The sequence below is a fragment of the Schistocerca gregaria genome, chromosome 2 (genome assembly GCF_023897955.1).
Source record: "Schistocerca gregaria isolate iqSchGreg1 chromosome 2, iqSchGreg1.2, whole genome shotgun sequence".
In the NCBI taxonomy this organism is placed as follows: domain Eukaryota; kingdom Metazoa; phylum Arthropoda; class Insecta; order Orthoptera; family Acrididae; genus Schistocerca; species Schistocerca gregaria.
This window is the reverse complement of record NC_064921.1, coordinates 1,051,835,537-1,051,854,956: the sequence shown is the minus strand read 5'-3', so window position 1 is coordinate 1,051,854,956 and position 19,420 is coordinate 1,051,835,537. Positions and strand designations below refer to the sequence as shown.

Here is a 19,420-nt window from a genome sequence, read left to right as displayed (position 1 = left end):
GTATGAACTATGTTTGTACGCAACCCTCAGTTGGCGTGTCCCTCTCGCACTTGGCCAACGTTTTGTGGATGTCTACCCCCGGGGAGATTTACGTAAGCGTGCGATGCAGGTACGTTAACCCGCTGGAAGGAGGCTAGGGTGACGTCACAACACAGTGGAGAAACACCTAGTCGGGTGGTAGCGTGAATAACGATACATGACATGCGAGGAAGTTACCAGTTCAGGGACGGAATTCTGGGAGCGTAAGATAGGAGTGACTGCTGACGTGAAAAACTAACCAAGAAAGTTTTTCAGCGAAGTTCTGAAGTTCGTGAAACAACGTGGTGCAACCGATGTTAATCTTGTATGTCGACAGCTGGTGCTATCAAACAAAGGGGAAATAATAAGCTACGATGCAAAACAGTAATTGTGGGTCTCTCCTTTCATTTAATCATTTTCCTACGAATCAGCTTTAAGGAACACTGACGCACCCAACCAGAGCACAATATTATCTTATAGATAAGGAAGAGAATATTATACGCACGTGCTAGCGCAGTATTGCTAGAGACATAACTGTTACATCGGAACACTCAAGATAAACACTACGGAATTCACTGCTCAAGATTAAATATCGCATCTCACAGATTTTTATCACTAACATTTCACTGCACTCAGATTACATCATATGAACAGATATAAAATCCGTTTCACAAATAAACAGTGAAATTGACATGTAACAGACACAAAAAATTTAAATATTTGACATTTTCTGTCAGATAAAAACTGTGTGTTCGAATGGCACTCGATGCTGAGAGCTTGCCTGAAGTAGTGGCCAAAGTCAGTCTGCGGGGACAGGTTGTGTGCGCTGCTCGGATAGCTAAATCGAAGTATTACACTGTGTGATGTACTTATTGATTTCAGGTATTTCCAGTAGAGCCACCTTTCTGCTTTTCTTAAGCGTACGTAAAACCTCACAGTCTACATCGAATGTGCGGCTTTCAATCAAGAGATGTGCTACGATGGTTACATCTGTCTTTAGTACTCTCCATTTTCTCACACGTACAAATAATATAATAGCCACAGCTCTACCTTATTGACCAACATACACTATACCACAGTGACTGTATTCACACCAGTGTGTGCCAAATATTTCATTCTGTGTTTAGTTCTGAACAGTAATTCAGCTACGTTTTAATGTAAAACGCAGGACTGTAGCTGCGAGACTTTAAATTTTCTGTTAGGGTATCTGAAAATTTGCGATCGTATGGGCAAGTTTTGTAACAAGTGGTTGCTTCCTGTTGGCCAGCGTAGAGAACCCGGTAATTTTGCGCATTTCCTTTTCAGTCGAATGTTGAGGTACAGCCGTTTCTGAGATCGGGTGAGTTGTATTGTGGCTCGGTTAGAAAGACAGCTTGGCTCATGGGACTGATACGGGACGCTGCGACTTTTTCGAGTGTTGGGAGCTTGCAGGAATTACATTCTCACCAGCTGTTGTATTTCCCTAAAAGCTAAACGAGCGTTTCTTTGTGTTGATATGTACATTAAGGTCCAAGAAATTTATAGATGAACTTCTGACCTCTATTCTGAACTGAATTTTACTATCTTGGGAGGTAAAAGGTTCTTGGAATATATTTGGCTAACTAGGTGTACCATTCCATAAACTCAGAACATCACCATCGTTACACTTCCCCCATCCCCGAGTGATGCAACGTTATGCCACACTGCACTGGGTGTAATAAAACACCGATGTTGCACCAGAGAGCAGGCGCGTCCAGCTCGTTATACCGAGGACGAGAACAATTAATACCATCAGTCGGCCGCGTGCTATTTGGCAGGGCGGAGGCAAATACCGGCGCGAGTTTCGGTTTGCATAACGCGGCGACCGACCTCCGCAGGAAGCGCCCGACGCACCGTCGGCCACGTGTGGATCGCCGGCCGCCGGCAAGGCCGCGTCTACGATTCGGCAGCAGATAAAAACTCTTCGCAGCACGCGAACCGTGACGCGTAACTGCGAGAGATTCTCGTGGTGGGGGGACGCCGTCCTTCGGCGGCGTTGCCCAGCTTCGCGCCTCAGTCCTCCGGTGACCGTGGTCAGGCACCGACGCCATGGATGCCTCCAAGCGCAAATCCAACCCCAACCCCCGCGCCGCCGCCAACCCGCTCTCCGCACTCACCTTCTGGTAAGTTCAGGCACTGTACACCGCCGTGCGCCCGGCGTTAACCGATTACCTCTGACCCTGCGACCATCAGTGAATGTAGACGAGCTCGAAGCCACAAACAAAAGCCGTTGTGGTCACTGGGCGGTCTACATATCCCATTGTACCTGCACACATATTCCTCCAACCAAACGTAACATATATAAGATGGTTACATGCAACTCAGAACAACGTAAAACATGTTACTTTTGTCTTTGTCAGAGAGCTTACAACTCTCTCTCTCTCTCCACCTTTGTCTCTCAACACATTTAGGAAAAATGGACATTGTGCTAATGACAGGAATTACCACGTGTTACGCACGTGTTCTACAGACGCAACCGCTTTCGGCCGGCCTTACTTTGGATATCCTTGTAATCTATCAGTTTCAGCTAGCAAATAGAAATGTAAAATGGTACAGCAAATACAGTAGAAACGCATTTTAATCATCGACCTAACGACATATTCAACACATATATCGTGAAACAGAACAACTGTTTCTTATACAGACACTCCACTTTCTGTATCTTTGGCTACCATTGCAAAACTGCATTGCTTAACAACTTCAGGGATTGAAAATTCATTGTATGCCTTGTCTTACTAATTACATACAGTCAGTTTTCTTCATTTAGTATGCTGGATTAATTATTCTAAAAAGACCGACAATAATTTGAAATTACTGCTTATGTTGGCATGTTTTGTTCATGAATGTCTACAAGCCCAGTGGGACATTAACATGAACGTTACGTCACGTACGTGTACTTGATTTTGTTATTGTTTTAATGAATCACAGGAAAACTTCTTCCGTTCACAGTACTTCATTTTAAAATGTAACTTATGACGAAAAATTCGATTGATTTAAGCAACATTAAAGCAATCAGGGGTCTTTCTTAATTCTTACAAGAAGTCATTTTCTCGCCTTATATTCACATATTTTTGTCAAAGACCTTTTCTGCAGCGTATACTACTACATCTCACAGTTTTTTTAGGAACTTGCATTTATGCTTCAGACCTAGGCTGGGAATATCACAATAACTTCTCTTGATACAAATGTGAACAGTCTAGTGACGTAAATTTAAGTGCTTCCTCTCGAACAAACATCAAGCTGCACTACAATCTAAGATTTACTTATATTTTTTACAGCTAAATATCTTCTGAAATTATAACTACATTACACCACAGGTCTATGGAAAAAATAAAGTAGTTATCATATTTATTAAGTGGTTGGTAATGTTCTAATTTTGTGCATTTAATCACAGCTAGATGTTACGTAGTCAATGTCAGTCATCAAACCGATTCCAGCATCTTAAGGAGTGCCTGCAAAGTACAAAGTCCTCTTACAACACATCTCTAGCCCATAATCATCGCCAGTTCTCGTTAAAATTTCTTCTGCTGATTCTTCAATAACTTAAGAAAGAGCAGAAGTATGCAAAGTTACAGCTGCCTCTCAACAGACTGAGAAAATAATACACACTTTTTGAATGTAGCAGCTGATCAATGTGTTCTTTCCACAGTAAATGATTCTCTCTGCGAATGCCTACGATGATTATTCCAGGAGATCGAATGCTTTTTCCGAAGTTCAGTGTCATTTTGAAATGTTTATAGGTTGTGAAAAGACAAGTGTAGAAACAACCTGTGGTTTGAATTTCAAGATACAGCTTTGTTGCCACTTGCATGTTGAAAACTTTTTCGTTCGTGTTACTTACCCAAAAACAACAATTAATATGATGAAATAAAATATGATTTCAATGATTTACATGACGTTAATTCTATTCTTCACTTTATCACAGCCTGATATGTCCAGATTCTTACCTGCTAACACAACACATCGTCATTTTGATAAATGTCATAAACCTTTTGGCAACTGTCAAATGCCAAGACAGAAAAGAAGTTTTTGGAAGGTGTTCTAGAGTTCCAGACAAGATGCATAATGCTATGACAAAAAGTGTTTGACTTCTTGCTGCTTCATTGCCTAACACGAAATTACATTGCATGAATTCAGTGAACGTCAGAAATCGCCGTATTTCGAAACACTGTAGTAATATATAGCAAGCCGATGTAAGTATTCATTGCACGTGATAACTCCGGCGTTCTCAGAATAAAAATATTTGGCGCGTTATACTACAAAAATAAACCAACTACGAAAATTTTCTTTTAATACTACAATTACAAAACTTTGCAAGCACCTTCGAACAAACATTTACTACCACATCGGCAAAATTTGCTTATAATACTGTAATTACATGATTTTAACTATGTACATAAATTACAACTGAGACCTGCGGTAAAACATATAGCCAAATCCGGTCCATTTGTAATATTAAACTTTCACATAGATGTAATTCAACTGTTCTCAGCCAGTGCCTCTGTCGAAAGTACGTTTGGTTTGTGAAGTGCCTTGGAACGCAAACAAATCTGATCAGATGCCATATCAGATTTTGTTAAGCATTCTTACTGAAACTGTGTTTCAGTAATCTTAGTTAATAAATATTCTGGTTGATGCTTTTTCAAATTATTAACCTTAACATTCAGAAAACCTAATTATTCCTCACGAAAGTTCATGAACAAGCCACTGTCGTCGCTCTAATGGTCTCAAGATATTGCAGTGATAAGGCAGTTTTTTGCATCACTTTTATTAGTACAAAACTGCTTTAAGGTAGCAGCACTTAAGCCACTAACAGAATGACAGCTGTGACCCTTTCCGTCGAAAGTCACTGCAATAACTGCTGGTAACGTCACAGCCGTTTCGCCTATTTACTCACCTGCCGATTACGACTACCACTACGAAACATATTCATAAACAAGGACGTAGGACGTACGCCAGCGAAGAGATTCAGTTTACCCGGTGAACAATGTAATCGTGTGAAATGGAAAAATGCCAACAACCTTGGACGCGATTAATATTCATTCAAATCGGACGCATTCACGAAATCATTTGAGACACAAAACTAGTGGATTATACGCGTCACTGCGGTGGACCTGAAAGACACTGAATAATCGTGTAGATCAGAATGACTGCACGTGCACACGAGAAAACGAGTGAATTCTGTTAGCCCGTAACACCAGCGAAAGACTGCCAGGACAGAAATAGAATAGACGGGCTGGCACTGGTTACCACACTCAAGGCAGTCATATGACACAGATCTGTGCCTTGTTGTGACTCTTCAGTCTCTCCCAGCGTATCTGATGACAAAATACAATATTTTACGGACTATAAGACGCTGCGGACTATAAGATGCACCTTAATTTTTAAGCAATTCCTTAAAAAAATAACATTTTTACCATTTTTATTATTAGAATGCAAAGGCAGGCTAAAAAATTCTTAAATCATAAAACGGAACGGACATTTAAAATCCCTGAAAACCGTAATCTAAACTTTCTTCTTCTTTTCCTTCTTCTTCTTCCTCTTTCTCGTCATCGTTGACCTCTACATATATAAGATGGTCTCCACTGCCATCGAGAGCGTTACTAATGCCGCAGTTCTCGAAAGATTGAACAATAATGTGTTCTCTCACTCTAGGCCATGACTGTTACACCCACTGACACACTTGTTGGATTATAGGTCGTCTTGAAGCTCCCTTCGGCGTGTATTGATGTTGGGTTTTATCCATTATCCATCTGCTCCATTCCTCTTTGATACACACTTCAAACAGTTAATTTATCAAGACACTGCAGATTGCTGTTGTGAAGTGAGTCCTCCCGGAATAACTGCAAGCTTGTCTCAGTTTCTTTTTCTAAGAATTTTTCAAATAACTGCTAAACTGGTCCAGCACGAGAAGAGAGCTCTTCTTCAATAAAGCACCTTTCGTTCTCTCCTACACTCTGTTAATCCGTAATTTCATACCGGCCTCGTCCATCCGACCCTTGCCATGTACGTGGACAGCACCAACACATGGCGGTATTTCAGAAGGTTTTGGCACCGTTTTGCTCTTGAAAATGATCACTGGATTAGGTTTAGTACCGTCAGCACAACATGAAAGGACAACAGTGTATCGAATTTTTTTTATGTCTTCTTGTTTTTATAGTTAACAGTTTCAGCACTTTTCTTGGCAACATTTCTGTTTCTTGGCACATCAAATATGGTTTCAAATGGCTCTGAGCACTATCGGACTTAACTGCTGAGTTCATCAGTCCCCTAGAACTTAGAACTACTTAAACCTAACTAACCTAATGACATCACACACATCCATGCCCGAGGCAGGATTCCAACCTGCCGCCGTAGCGGTCGCCCAGTTCCAGACTGTAACGCCTAAAACCGCTCGGCCACTCCGGTCGGCATCTAAGAGGACTTTCGTACATATTCACTATTTGATTTAGTACCATACTTGTTTTCTTCGATGTTGAATAATAAAGCGAGGGAACGATAAGATTTCCTCTTCATACGCTTGCGGCATTTTCTGAGACATTTTGGTTTTGGTTCGCATGCTAAGTCCAAGACGCTTCATAAACCTGTAGCACCAAACAGCTCCATCCTTAAAATCTGTTAAGTTCCACTACAACACTAGCTTACGAGCGTGTACTTGAATCATTTTTGTATTAATTCCAGTGCCATTTTGAAGGTGTCTTTCAATCCATTTCAATTCGTCATCTTCTAGTTTTGGCCATTTTGCATTGAGTCGTCTATTTGCACATTTAGTCGTCCATTTTCTTTCAGTTCTTCTTCACTTGTCCGTCAATCGCGAATGGTGTTTTTCAGTTGTTGGAGGGCCGAAATGCCGCTCACCTGGTCTGTTACCGTGTTCCTCTACCTATACTACTACTTTTAATTTATAGCCTACATCGTATGAATGCATTTTTTTTCCATTTACGAAAATAGCCACTGACAAGAATACTGCAGTGTTAGCGATAACAGAAATCACTTTCCATTCAAGTTCACTGGCCACAAAGACCGCAGTGACGCAGCATCGGCTGCACAGTGTTCTGGGTTTGTGATGGCTTGGCGGGAGGGAGACGGCGTCAGCGATCTCGTGAGTCCCCGCAACTTGTAGGCTCTGGTGCTGCCAGTTGGATCCCAGAGTAGGTTTCCCGCGGCATCGAATATATGGCCATTTTAAGACTGGTGGGTATTTTAAATCAAACACTGCACTTTTTATATTAATTCCGAGCATAAGACGCACCACAACACAGGTAAGAGGGCTTGTGAGCCGAGACTTGTCAACACGAACCGCTGCGAAGCGGTTATTAACAGTGGGACGATGGGAAGGGAGGCACGCCTCTAGCCCGTCTTCCACTCGGGCACGGTTCGCCTGGTGCTGTCAGAGGATCACTTGGAAGATGGAACGGCGCGCCGTGGTCTTCAGTGATGGAAGAAGGTTCCGCGGCGCGCAGGTGATGATGTACGACAAGACCTGTCACTGCCTCGCAGACCGCATCATTCGTCCAAGACACACTGGCTCCACCCTAGGTCTTGTGGCCTGGATTGCGATAAACTACAGCTCTCGTTCACTTCATGCTTGTCTCCAATGCAGCACACGTAGGAAGTGACTCGTGCCACTCTCCAACCTGCACTGTTGCAACAATAAATCTTGAGTGAATTGCAAATCTCTAAACAGCTGTTCTATCTTTTCCCTGCACAGTGCATACACAGAACCCGTATGTCAAATAACTGCAAGATAAATCACTGTTGTTCCGTGAACGATGTCAGTTATGCTGAATACTGATAACTTGAATTCACTTTCTACAGTTTTCGCAATACGAGCTTAATTTAACTTTTGTTATTTAATTTCTGCTGTAACAATCGTTTCTGATATTTTATTAATTCACTGATCTGCACACTCTTATTTGAGTTGGCATGGAATAGTACGAATTTGTTCAGATGTCCGCGAGCCGACTAACTGAGGCGGGACATGGGGACCAGCCCAGTATTCACCTGGCGGGATGTGGAAAACCGCCTAAAAACCACATCCAGGCTGGCCGGCACACCGGCCCTCGTCGTTAATCCGCCGGGCAGACTCGACCCGGGGCCAGCGCGCCTGCTCGAGTCCAGGAAGCAGCGTGTTAGTGCTCTCGGCTACCCTAGCAGGTTCTCATCGTGTCTTGAAATATTGACCCAAAATTAATTTCGCTTTTTCTTCCATCAATAGATCCGTTATCTTTTTTCTTGATTTACCTTCACTGTCTCCGAATAGTTAACGCGATGGATGTTCAGTTACAAGCTCGCCAACATGTCCCACCAAGACTGCATTTTTCGTTGCGTCTCCAGTTTCTTTGAAAACCACTTCACTTCAACTTGTTGTCATTACAGTACCGGTTTCTCCTCCTTTCCATACGACACACTCTAAACCTTGATTGAAAACACTTTTTCTATTCTCAATATATAAACTGTTCTCCCCTTAACACACTTCCACGTCTCTCTCCATCTTTCTCTTCTCAATTGCCTCCTAGTTGTTTTGATGATACACATATTACTCTTGTCCTAATGAGTATAGTACTTCATTTACACAAACCACAGAATGTTATATTAATATTAGACACTAATACAACGCAAAGTACATTGACAATTTAGTTCATACATCCAAGCACTTCTATTTTCTTTTAGGATTTGTACACTAAAACAACAATGAAAAAAGATCTAAATGGGACAGAAACTGGAAGATAAGATGAACATGTACAGATCAACAAACTATTACAGTTCCAGAAAAACTGTATGTTTTATTCAAGACAAAGAGCTTCACCATCTGAGCAGGTCAATAACGCATTAGTTCACCTCTGGCCCTTATGAATGTTGTTATTTGACTTGGGATGGAATGACAGAGTTATTGGACGTTTTCCTGTAGGATATAGTGGCGAATTCTGTCCACTTGGTTTGTTAGATCCTCAAAATCTCCAGATGGTTGGACGGCCCTGCCTATAATGCTCCGACATTCTCAGTTGGGAAGAGATCCGGCAATGTTGCCGGTCGACATAAGATTTGGCAAACACAAAAACAAGCAGTAGAATGTCTCGCTGTGGTCAAGTGGGCATTATCTTCCTGAAATGTAAGCCTAGGATGGCTTGCCACAAAGGGCAATAAAATGGAGCACAGAACATCGTATCATCGGCATACCCCTGTGCTGTAAGGGTGCGGCAGACAACAACCAAAGGGGTCCTGCTAACAAAACAAATGGCACCCCAGATCATCACTAATGGTTGGTGGGTGACAGATTCGTATGCCACCACTAACCAGGCTCCAGGATGTCTCCAGACACATCTTCGCCGCTCATCGGGGCTCAATTTGCGAACAGACTCGTCACTGAAGACACTCCGGACAGAGGTGGAACACCAGCTTCACTGTTGCCCACCAGGCTTACGGCTTGACAGTAGTGGGACAGAGCTCGTTTCAGTCCAGTTTGTTAGTGCGGATTTCCTACATCAAAGGCAGGTATGCACTCAGGGGCAAACCTGCCCCTGACGTAGGCAACTCACACCAACAAAATGGACTGAAACGAACTCTGTCCCACTACTACCAACCAAGAGTGACGATCTCGGGCGCCATTACATTTCACAGCAGGACCCCGTCGGTTGTCACCTGTGGCACCCTTACAGCACAGCGGTAGTGTAAGCAACAATATTCTACGACCTGTTTTGTTGCCCTTCATAGCGAGCCATCCTCAGCTTACATTTCAGGAAGATAATGTCCGAGAGTCCCCACTGCTTATCTTCGTGCTTGCCGAACCCTACCTTTGCCAGAGAGGTCGCCAGATTTCTTCCGAACTGAGAACGTTTGCAGGATTAGGACAGGACGCTCGAGCCTTCTCGGGATTTTGACGATGTGATGCACCAATTAGGCAGAATTTGAGACGATATCCCTCAGAAGGATATCCAACAGCTCTATCAATCAATGCCAAGGCGAATAATTGCTTGCGTATAGGCCAAAGAGAACCAATGAATTATTGACTTGCTCAATTTGTAAAGCTATTTCTCTTGAATAAATCATCCAATCCTTCTGAAATTGTTTGTCTGTACAAGTAGATCACATCTACCGAGTTCCATCGCACGCAGATAATCCCTTCATGGTGCGTCATTTTTTTTGTCTTAGAGTGTATTTAAAAAATAAGTAAATGCAAGAATTAGACACTGAAAATGTAGATAATTAACAAAGTCGATTGTCCTGTCAGAGTGACAAACACTAATTACGTGCAGCATAAATTACCGTCGCAGTCTGGTCAGTTCATCAGCGCCCCAGGCGACACAATAGATCGCCACAATGTTTTGGCCCTCTGACACCATGACCTACCAATACATACTTTGACTATTTTGTTGAATGTCCTATTAACTGGTAGGGGCTGTAGCTGAAGAGCTGTAGGAGTGGACGAGAAAAGTATATTGAAACAGTCTCTCAAGCAGCCGAGCGGCAGTTAACATACTAAACTCTTGTTTCTCATTCAAAACGTACATGATTTTAACATCTAAATTTACATTCCGCAAACTAGCTTGTGGTGTGCTGCGGAGGATATTTCCTGTACCAGTCGTCCTCTTCAAGGCGCAAATGGTTCACAGGAACAACGACTGTCGGTGAACCAGCGTGTGAGCTAAAATTTCTCTAATTTTACCTTTGTGATTTTTTCATGAGAGATATGGAGGAGAAAGCAGTAAGTAGATGGGTTGCAGTAAATTGCAGCACGATACAGACTGCTCCCTTTCCGTGTCTACCGCTGTAGTTGGATCACAATCTTCGTGATACCTTCAAGCTTACTTAACGAACGTGTGACGACACTCGCTGTAGTTTTTTGGGTCTTCTCAATCTCGTCTGTCTGCATAACAGCGCCAGAAAGTCGAGCAATACTTAATACTGGTCGAACGGGTTTTTTGTAAGCTACGCCCTTTGTCGGTGGACTGCATTTACTGAGGATTCTTCCAACGAATCTTACTCTGGCACTTGCCTTTTTCTACAATTAATTCTATGTGTTCATTTCACTTTAAATCTCTTCATACACATCATCCCAGATACGCTCTGCTTCCAGTGTATGTTAGGTACTCGAGTAGTCATACACGAGTACACGCCTATTTGTACAATGCTGTACGTTTGTGTTCAGAGTGAACTGTCAATCACTGCACGAAGCATCGGCCCTCTGCAAGTCTTCCTGAATTTCGCTACAATTTTCTAGAGTCGCAAGTTTTCTGTACTCACTGGGGTCATCAGATAGTGATATGCACATATACAGGAGTCGGCAGTATGGCGGACACAAGGCATAAAAGGACGGTGCACTGCGGGAGCTGTCATGTGTATTCCATTTGTGATTCATCTGGAAAGGTTGGGATGTGATAATGGCCGCACACACTTTTAACGCGGAATGATGTTGTTGTTGTGTTGCTGTTGTCTTCAGTCCTGAGACTGGTTTGATGCAGCTCTCCATGCTACCCTATCCTGTGCAAGCTGCTTCATCTCCCAGTAGCGACTGCAACCTACATCCTTCTGAATCTGCTTAGTGTATTCATCTCTTGGTCTCCCTCTACGATTTTTACCCTTAACGGTGCCCTCCAATGCTAAATTTATGATCCCTTGATGCCTCAACACATGTCCTACCAACCGGTCCCTTCTTTTTGTCAAGTTGTACCACAAACTTCTCTTCTCCCCAATCCTTTTCAATACCTCCTCATTAGTTACGTGATCTATCCACCTTATCTTCAGCATTCTTCTGTAGCACCACACTTCGAAATCTTCTATTCACTTCTTGTCCAAACTATTTATCATCCATGTTTCACTTCCATACATGGCTACACTCCATACAAATACTTTCAGAAACGACTTCCTGACACTTAAATCTATATTCGATGCTAACAAATTTCTCTTCTTCAGAAACGCTTTCCTTGCCATTGCCAGTCTACATTTTATATCCTCTCTACTTCGACCATCATCAGTTATTTTACTTCCCAAATGGCAAAACTCCTTTACTACTTTAAGTGTCTCATTTCCTAATCTAATTCCCTCAGCATCACCCGATTTAATTTGACTACATTACATTATTCTTGTTTTGCTTTTGTTGATGTTCATCTTATGTCCTCCTTTCAAGACACTGTCCATTCCGTTCAACTCCTCTTCCAAGTCCTTTACCGTCTCTGACACAATTACAATGTCATCGGCGAACCTCAAACTTTTTACTTCTTCCCCATGAATTTTAATACCTACTCCAATTTTTTCTTTTGTTTCCTTTACTGCTTGCCCAATATATAGATTGAATAACATAGGGGAGAGGCTACAACTCTGTCACACTCCTTTCCCAACCACTGCTTCCGTTTCATGCCCCTCGATTCTAATAACTGCCATCCGGTTTCTGTACAAATTGTAAATACCCTTTCGCTCCCTGTATTTACCCCTGCCACCTTCAGAAATTGAAAGAGAGTATTCTAGTCAACATTGTCAAAAGCTTTCTCTAAGTCTACAAATGCTAGAAACGTAGGTTTGCCTTTTCTTAATCTTTCTTCTAAGATAAGTCGTAAGGTCAGTATTGTCTCACGTGTTCCAACATTTCTACGGAATCCAAACTGATTCACCCCAAGGTCCGCATCTACCACTTTTTCCACTCGTCTGTAAAGAATTCGTGTTAGTAATTTGCAGCTGTGACTTATTAAACTGATAGTTCGGTAATTTTCACATCTGTCAACACCTGCTTTCTTTGGGATTGGAATTATTATATTCTTCTTGAGGTCTCAGGGTATTTCGCCTGTTTCATACATCTTGCTCACCAGCTGGTAGAGTTTTGTCATGACTAGCTCTCCCAAGGCTGCCAGTAGTTCTAATGGAATGTTGTCTACTCTGAGGGCCTTGTTTCGACTCAGGTCTTTCAGTGCTCTTTCAAACTCTTCACGCAGTCTTATCTCTCATTTTGTCTTCATCTACATCCTCTTCCATTTCCATAATATTGTCCTCAAGTACATCGCCCTTGTATAAATCTTATATATACTCCTTCCACCTTTCTTCCTTCCCTTCTTTGCTTAGAACTGGGTTGCCATCTGAGCTCTTGATATTCATACACGTGGTTCTCTTCTCTCCAAAGGTCTCCTTAATTTTCCTGTAGGCAGTATCTATCTTACTCCTAGTGAGATAAGCTTCTACATCCTTACATTTGTCCTCTAGCCATCCCTGTTTAGCCATTTTGCACTTCCTGTCGATCTCATTTTTGAGACGTTTGTATTCCTTTTTGGCTGCTTCATTTACTGCATTTTTATATTTTCTCCTTTCATCAATTAAATTCAATATTTCTTCTGTTACCTAAGGATTTCTAGCAGCCCTCGTCTTTTTACCTACTTGATCCTCTGCTGTCTTCACTACTTCATCCCTCAAAGCTACCCATTCTTCTTCTACTGTGTTTCTTTCCCCCATTCCTGTCAATTGTTCCCTTATGCTCTCCTTGAAACTCTGTACAACCTCTCGTTCTTTCAGCTTATCCAGATCCCATGTCCTTAAATTCTCACTTTTTGCAGTTTCTTCAGTTTTAACCTAGAGGTCATAACCAATAGATAGTGGTCAGAGTCCACATCTGCCCCTGGAAATGTCCTACAATTTAAAACCTGATTCCTAAATCTCTGTCTTACCATTATATAATCTACCTGATACCTTTTAGTATCTCCAGGATTCTTCCATGTACACAACCTTCTTTTATGATTCTTGAACCAAGTGTTAGCTATGATTAAGTTATGCTCTGTGCAAAATTCTACCAGATGGCTTCCTCTTTCATTTCTTAGCCCCAATCCATAATCACCTACTATGTTTCCTTCTGTCCCTTTTCCAACTGACGAATTCCAGTCACCAATGACTATTAAATTTTTGTCTCCCTTCACTACCTGAATAATTTCTTTTATCTCATCATACATTTCATCAATTTCTCCATCAGCTGCAGAGCTAGTTGGCATATAAACTTGTACTACTGTAGTAGGCATGGGATTTGTGTCTATCTTGGCCACAATAATGCGTTCACTATGCTGTTTGTAGTAGCTTACCCACATTCCTATTTTCCTATTCATTATTAAACCTACTCTTGCATTACCCCTATTTGATTTTGTGTTTATAACCCTGTATTCACCTGACCAGAAGTCTTGTTCCTCCTGCTACCGAACTTCACTAATTCCCACTATATCTAACTTTAACCTATCCATTTCCCTTTTTAAATTTTCTAGCCTACCTGCCCGGTTAAGGGATCTGACATTCCATGCTCCGATCCGTAGAACGCCAGTTTTCTTTCTCCAAATAATGACGTCCTCTTGAGTAGTCCCCGCTCGGAGATCCGAATGGGGAACTATTTTACCTCCGGAACATTTTATCCAAGAGGACGCCATCATAATTTAATCATACAGTAAAGCTGCATGTCCTCGGGGAAAATTACGGCTGTAGTTTCCCCTTGCTTTCAGCCGTTTGCAGTACCAGCACAGCAAGGCCGTTTTGGTTAATGTTGCAAGGCCAGATCAGTCAATCATCCAGACTGTTGCTCCTGCAACTACTGAAAAGGGTGCTGCCCCTCTTCAGGAACCACATGTTTGTCTGACCTCTCAACAGATACCCCTCCGTTGTGGTTGCACCTACGGTACGGCCATCTGTATCGCTGAGGCACACAAGCCTCCCCACCAACGGCAAGGTCCAAGGTTCATGGGGGGACGCAGAATGATAGTTGGATATATATGTATGGGAAATCCCATTTCGGAAATCATTAGGCAACGCAGTAATCATAGATCCACAGTGTCAAGAGGGTGCCGAGAATACAACTTTCAGGCGTTACCTCTCAACACGGACGATGCAAATTCCAATGGCCAACAACTGAGAGCAGCGGTTTTTGCACATTGTTGTCATGGCTAAGAGACTAGCAACACTGAATGAAAGAAAACCCAGATGTTAATGAGAGACGTACAGTGAACGTGTCCAATAGGACAGTGCGGCGAAATGTGGCTTTAATGGGCCATGGCAGCAGATAACCGACGTGAGTGCTTTCGCTGACATCACGACGTCACCAGCAGCGCCTCTCCTGGGCTTGTGACCATAGCGGTTGGACCGAAGCCTGGTCAGATGAGTCCCGACTTCAGCTGGTAGGAGCTGACGGCAGGGTTCGAGTGTGGCGCAGACCTCAGGAAGCGACGGACCCACGTTGTCAACGAGGCATGAGTCAGCTGGTGGTGGCTTGGTAATGGTGGGGTGTTCCACATGGAATGGACTGGGTCCTCTGGTCCAACTGACAGGAAATGATTATGTTCGGCTTTTTATGGAGGACAATGGGGCACGTCACTGGGCCACAAGTTGTTCACAGTTGGTCTGAAGAACATTCTGGACAATTCGAGCGAATGATTTGGCCACACAGATCGCCCGACATGCATCCCACCGAGCGTTTTCGTGAAATAATCGAGACGTCAGTACGTGCACAAAATCCTCACTGGCAACACTTTTGCAATTATGGATGGCTGTAGAGTCAGGGGACCTCCAACGACTTGTTGAGTCCATGACACAGTCGAGCTACTGCGCTACACCAGACGAAAGGAGGTGCGGCGCTACATTACAAGGTCTCTCATGACCTCTGTCACCTCAGTGTATACACATTGCGAATTTTAATACTCGTACAACATTGCCTCCGAGTACACCCGAAGCGTGTGAAGTAGGTTTTTTTTTTATTGAAAGAACTTCTAACGTGTCTAACCACTGAAATAGATCCTACAATAGGTAATGATGACGTTTGAATTTTCGAGAAGGATTTCTGCAACAGTAGAGTTGCACTCCACCAAAAATACGGTTCAGCAGTTATGGCACACTACATAAAGGTTAGAGTATTGGTAGCATTGGTAGTGAAAAAAAAAAATAAATGAATGTGTAAGAGAAAGAGAAATAAACGAATCTGTAAGGGCGCAACTGGGAGCCGATGACTTTTCTTTGTTATTCTGTATGTTTGGCTCTCTGCTTGCCAAATAATCAGTATTGCATGTCATCCAATGTTAGTCCATTACGTATGTCATATCCTTGCAAAATATAAATTGCATTTTATAAAAAATAAAAATTAGCTGCTTGCATAACTTCAGCAAGTTTATGTATTCAGATCAATTACTTTTCATGAAAGTACTGTTTGATACATTTTTGTTTTGCTTTTTTTCTATTTTACCTTTTTGTTGAGGAAGTTGGGTTTTCTAGGGCTACATGATAAATCTGTATCCTCTCTGAGGCCTTAGACGATTCACCACTGCTCGTGTTTAGGGGATTTAAGAAACTGATCACATACACGTTGTTATCAGGTAACGCCTGATAGGTATACATCACACCTGACGTGCAGGTAAGGCAGGTACGACCTTAACTGACTGACGCTGCTAGTAGAACTACTGCAGTGTACGCTTATTTACGACAGTCTACAGTAACCTACAGTAGTTTTACAACGCTGTGGAAGAGATAACTACTGTAAAGGCAAAAAATTACGACCCTTTGTTTAATAGTTTGTTGGTTCACATCTAGAACATTGGTTCGCAAGACAGATGCGATTCTGCATGACAGGAATTATAAAAGTCGTTGTTAGATTTCCGAAGGTATGTAGCATCAGATGCCTATGCATAGGTCACATGATCCCCTTAAATTACGGACCCTTGGTTTGTTGGCACAAAGCTTGCTCACGATGCTGTCTGACATGTTTTCCATGAGGTTCAAATCAGGCGAAACTGGTGGCCAAGACATCAGTGTGTGTTCCCTGTCACGTTCGTCAAACCACTTTAGCACCATTCTGGCCTTGCGACACGGACAGTTATCTTGCTAGAAGATGCCATTGCTGTCAGAGAATATGTCAAGCATGAAGGGAAAGATGTGAACTACAATAATGTCCACGTAGTCCAGAGCTGAGATCGTTCCTTCAGTTACTGTCACACGTTTGTTGGAAGCTCAGGTGAGTGTACTCGACAGCGTAACACTACTCCTACAGCCTGCGTCAGTGACTTGGTGCCTTCTTCGAGCAGCCATTTTCCTGTATGACTGGGTATCTGGAAACAACCGCCATCTTAGTGTAAAGCACACGACACGTTTCCAATCACCCACGCCCCAATTTGATGATCCCACGCCCACTGCATTGTAACTGACAATATCGTTGGGTCAACACGCGAACACATAGAGATCGCCTGCTATGGAATCCAACGTTCAACAGTCTGTACTGAACAGAATTCTCCGATATGCTTGTGCCTGTAACAGCATTTCATTCAGATCTGCCACAGTTCGCAGCCATTCGTGCTTTACAGAGCAGGAAAGCCGCCGACCTCCACGTTCCGTGGTGAGGCGTGCACGCACAACGCCTCGCTGCCTGCTCGTCATTCGTCGTCCTTCACACTTGCCACAGATTCTCACGGCAGTACTATGCGAACAGCTGGCCACCTCCGTCGGGACTGTTGGCATAAGATGTAGCGCAAATGCGAACGAGACTTTCACGTTTTAATAATGCATATAAGGACAGCTAACCGATCAACAAAATGATACTGGACACGTTTTACGCGCTTGCTTCCGAGTGATTGCAGTGTGATGTTTTATACGCCTCCTGCTGTCACGTCACCGTATTATCGCGAAATAATGGAGTGAGAGTATTATGGACATGATGCCCTACTTGGGATGACGATCTTTTTTCCAGATAGACATGGATATCAGCATCTGATCGTTCAGTGAGCTGAAGTACGAGCTTCGAAACTTCGACATATGGACGACATCGGCAGGAGCTCCAGGTATTGTGGTGTGGGAAGGCATGATGTTACGAGGGTGTACTGACCTCCAAATCTCTTAACATGGTACAGTCACCAGTCAACGTTATGGTGACACTGTGTCTTTTCAGCCGTGTATTCGGCCCTGGCTTCGATTTTGTGGGCGACAATGCGCTTCCGCATCGAACGGTGCAGGTAGAGGAACTCTTGGAACGAGAGAATATTCAGTGAATGGACTGACACGTGCGCCCGACTTACATCCCATCGAGCAGGTGGGCGGTGCGTTGGAGAGACGTTATGCAGCAGATACACACTCAGCAGCTGCCAGCCGCGCTGGTGGGGGAAGAGAAGGCTCTGCCACCACAGGAAGCCCTCAGCAACTCAGCTCCTAGCGACGGCGCACACACTCGTCTGTGGTGACGTCGTAGCCAGTTAACAACTACGTCCCGCCTTTTATAATGTCCAGGGGCCATCACGAATCGCGGTGACTTGAGTACAATTATTGTCTTTTACTGAAAGTGTCATTTTTTTCGTCTCTTTAAGTCTTAGGAGTACGCCGTGGTCTACGGGTAGCGTCTTTGATTCGTAATCAAAACGTCTTCGGTCCCGGGTTCGATCCCCGCCCCTGCCTAAATTTTGATAAATAATTAGCATTGGCGGCCGAAGACATCCGGTATAAGAAGTCAGCCTCATTCTGCCAACGGCCTTGTCAAAGAGGGCGGAGGAGCAGATAGAGGTTCAGGGCACTCTCTCGTCCTAGGGGTGGGAAATTGCCCCTAAAGGCGGAAGAATCAGCAATGATCAACGACATGAGGATGCAGAAGGCAATGGAAACCACTGCATTAAAGACACGTAACGTGTATCCACAGGACATGTGGCCTGTAGTTGAAGAAGTGTCATGATGATCTCTCCATTGGCAAAAGATTCCGAAATAGTCCCCCATTCGGATCTCCGGGAGGGGACTGCCAATGGGGAGGTTACCACGAGAAAAAAATTGAATAATCAACGAAAGGATAATGTTCTACGAGTCGAGGCGTGGAATGTCAGAAGCTTGAACGTGGTAGGGAAACTAGAAAATCTGAAAAGGGAAATGCAAAGGCTCAATCTAGATATAGTAGTGGTCATTGAAGTGAAGTGGAAGGAAGACGAGGATTTCTGGTCAGATGAGTATCGGGTAATATCAACAGCAGCAGAAAATGGTAAAAACATGTGTAGGATTCGTTATGAATAGGAAGGTAGGGCAGAGGGTGTGTTACTGCGAACAGTTCAGTGACCGGGTTGTTCTAATCAGAATCGACAGCAGACCATCACCGACAACGATAGTTCAGGTATACATGCCGACGTCGCAAGCTGAAGATGAACAGATAGAGAAAGTGTATGAGGATATTGAAAGGGTAATGCAGTATGTAAAGGGGGACGAAAATCTAATAGTCTTGGGTGACAGGAATGCAGTTGTAGGGGAAGGAGTAGAAGAAAAGGTTACAGGAGAATATGGGCTTGGGACAAGGAATGAAAGAGGAGAAAGACTAATTGAGTTCTGTAACAAGTTTCAGCTAGTAATAGCGAATACCCTGTTCAAGAATCGCAAGAGGAGGAGGTATACTTGGAAAAGGCCGGGAAGATTTCAATTAGAT

General features: G+C 43.2%; 1 protein-coding gene across 1 annotated transcript in view; it reads left to right on the top strand.

The window, feature by feature from the left end:
• The first annotated feature begins 1,790 nt into the window (after positions 1–1,790).
• Positions 1,791–19,420, top strand: part of LOC126335576 (ATP-binding cassette sub-family C member 4-like) — a 276,697-nt gene continuing 259,067 nt past the window's right edge. Inside the window, exon 1 of the mRNA XM_049999007.1 lies at positions 1,791–2,159. Coding sequence (XP_049854964.1) covers positions 2,086–2,159 — 74 coding nt within the window. The 5' untranslated portion in view covers positions 1,791–2,085. The remainder of the gene's footprint in view (positions 2,160–19,420) is intronic.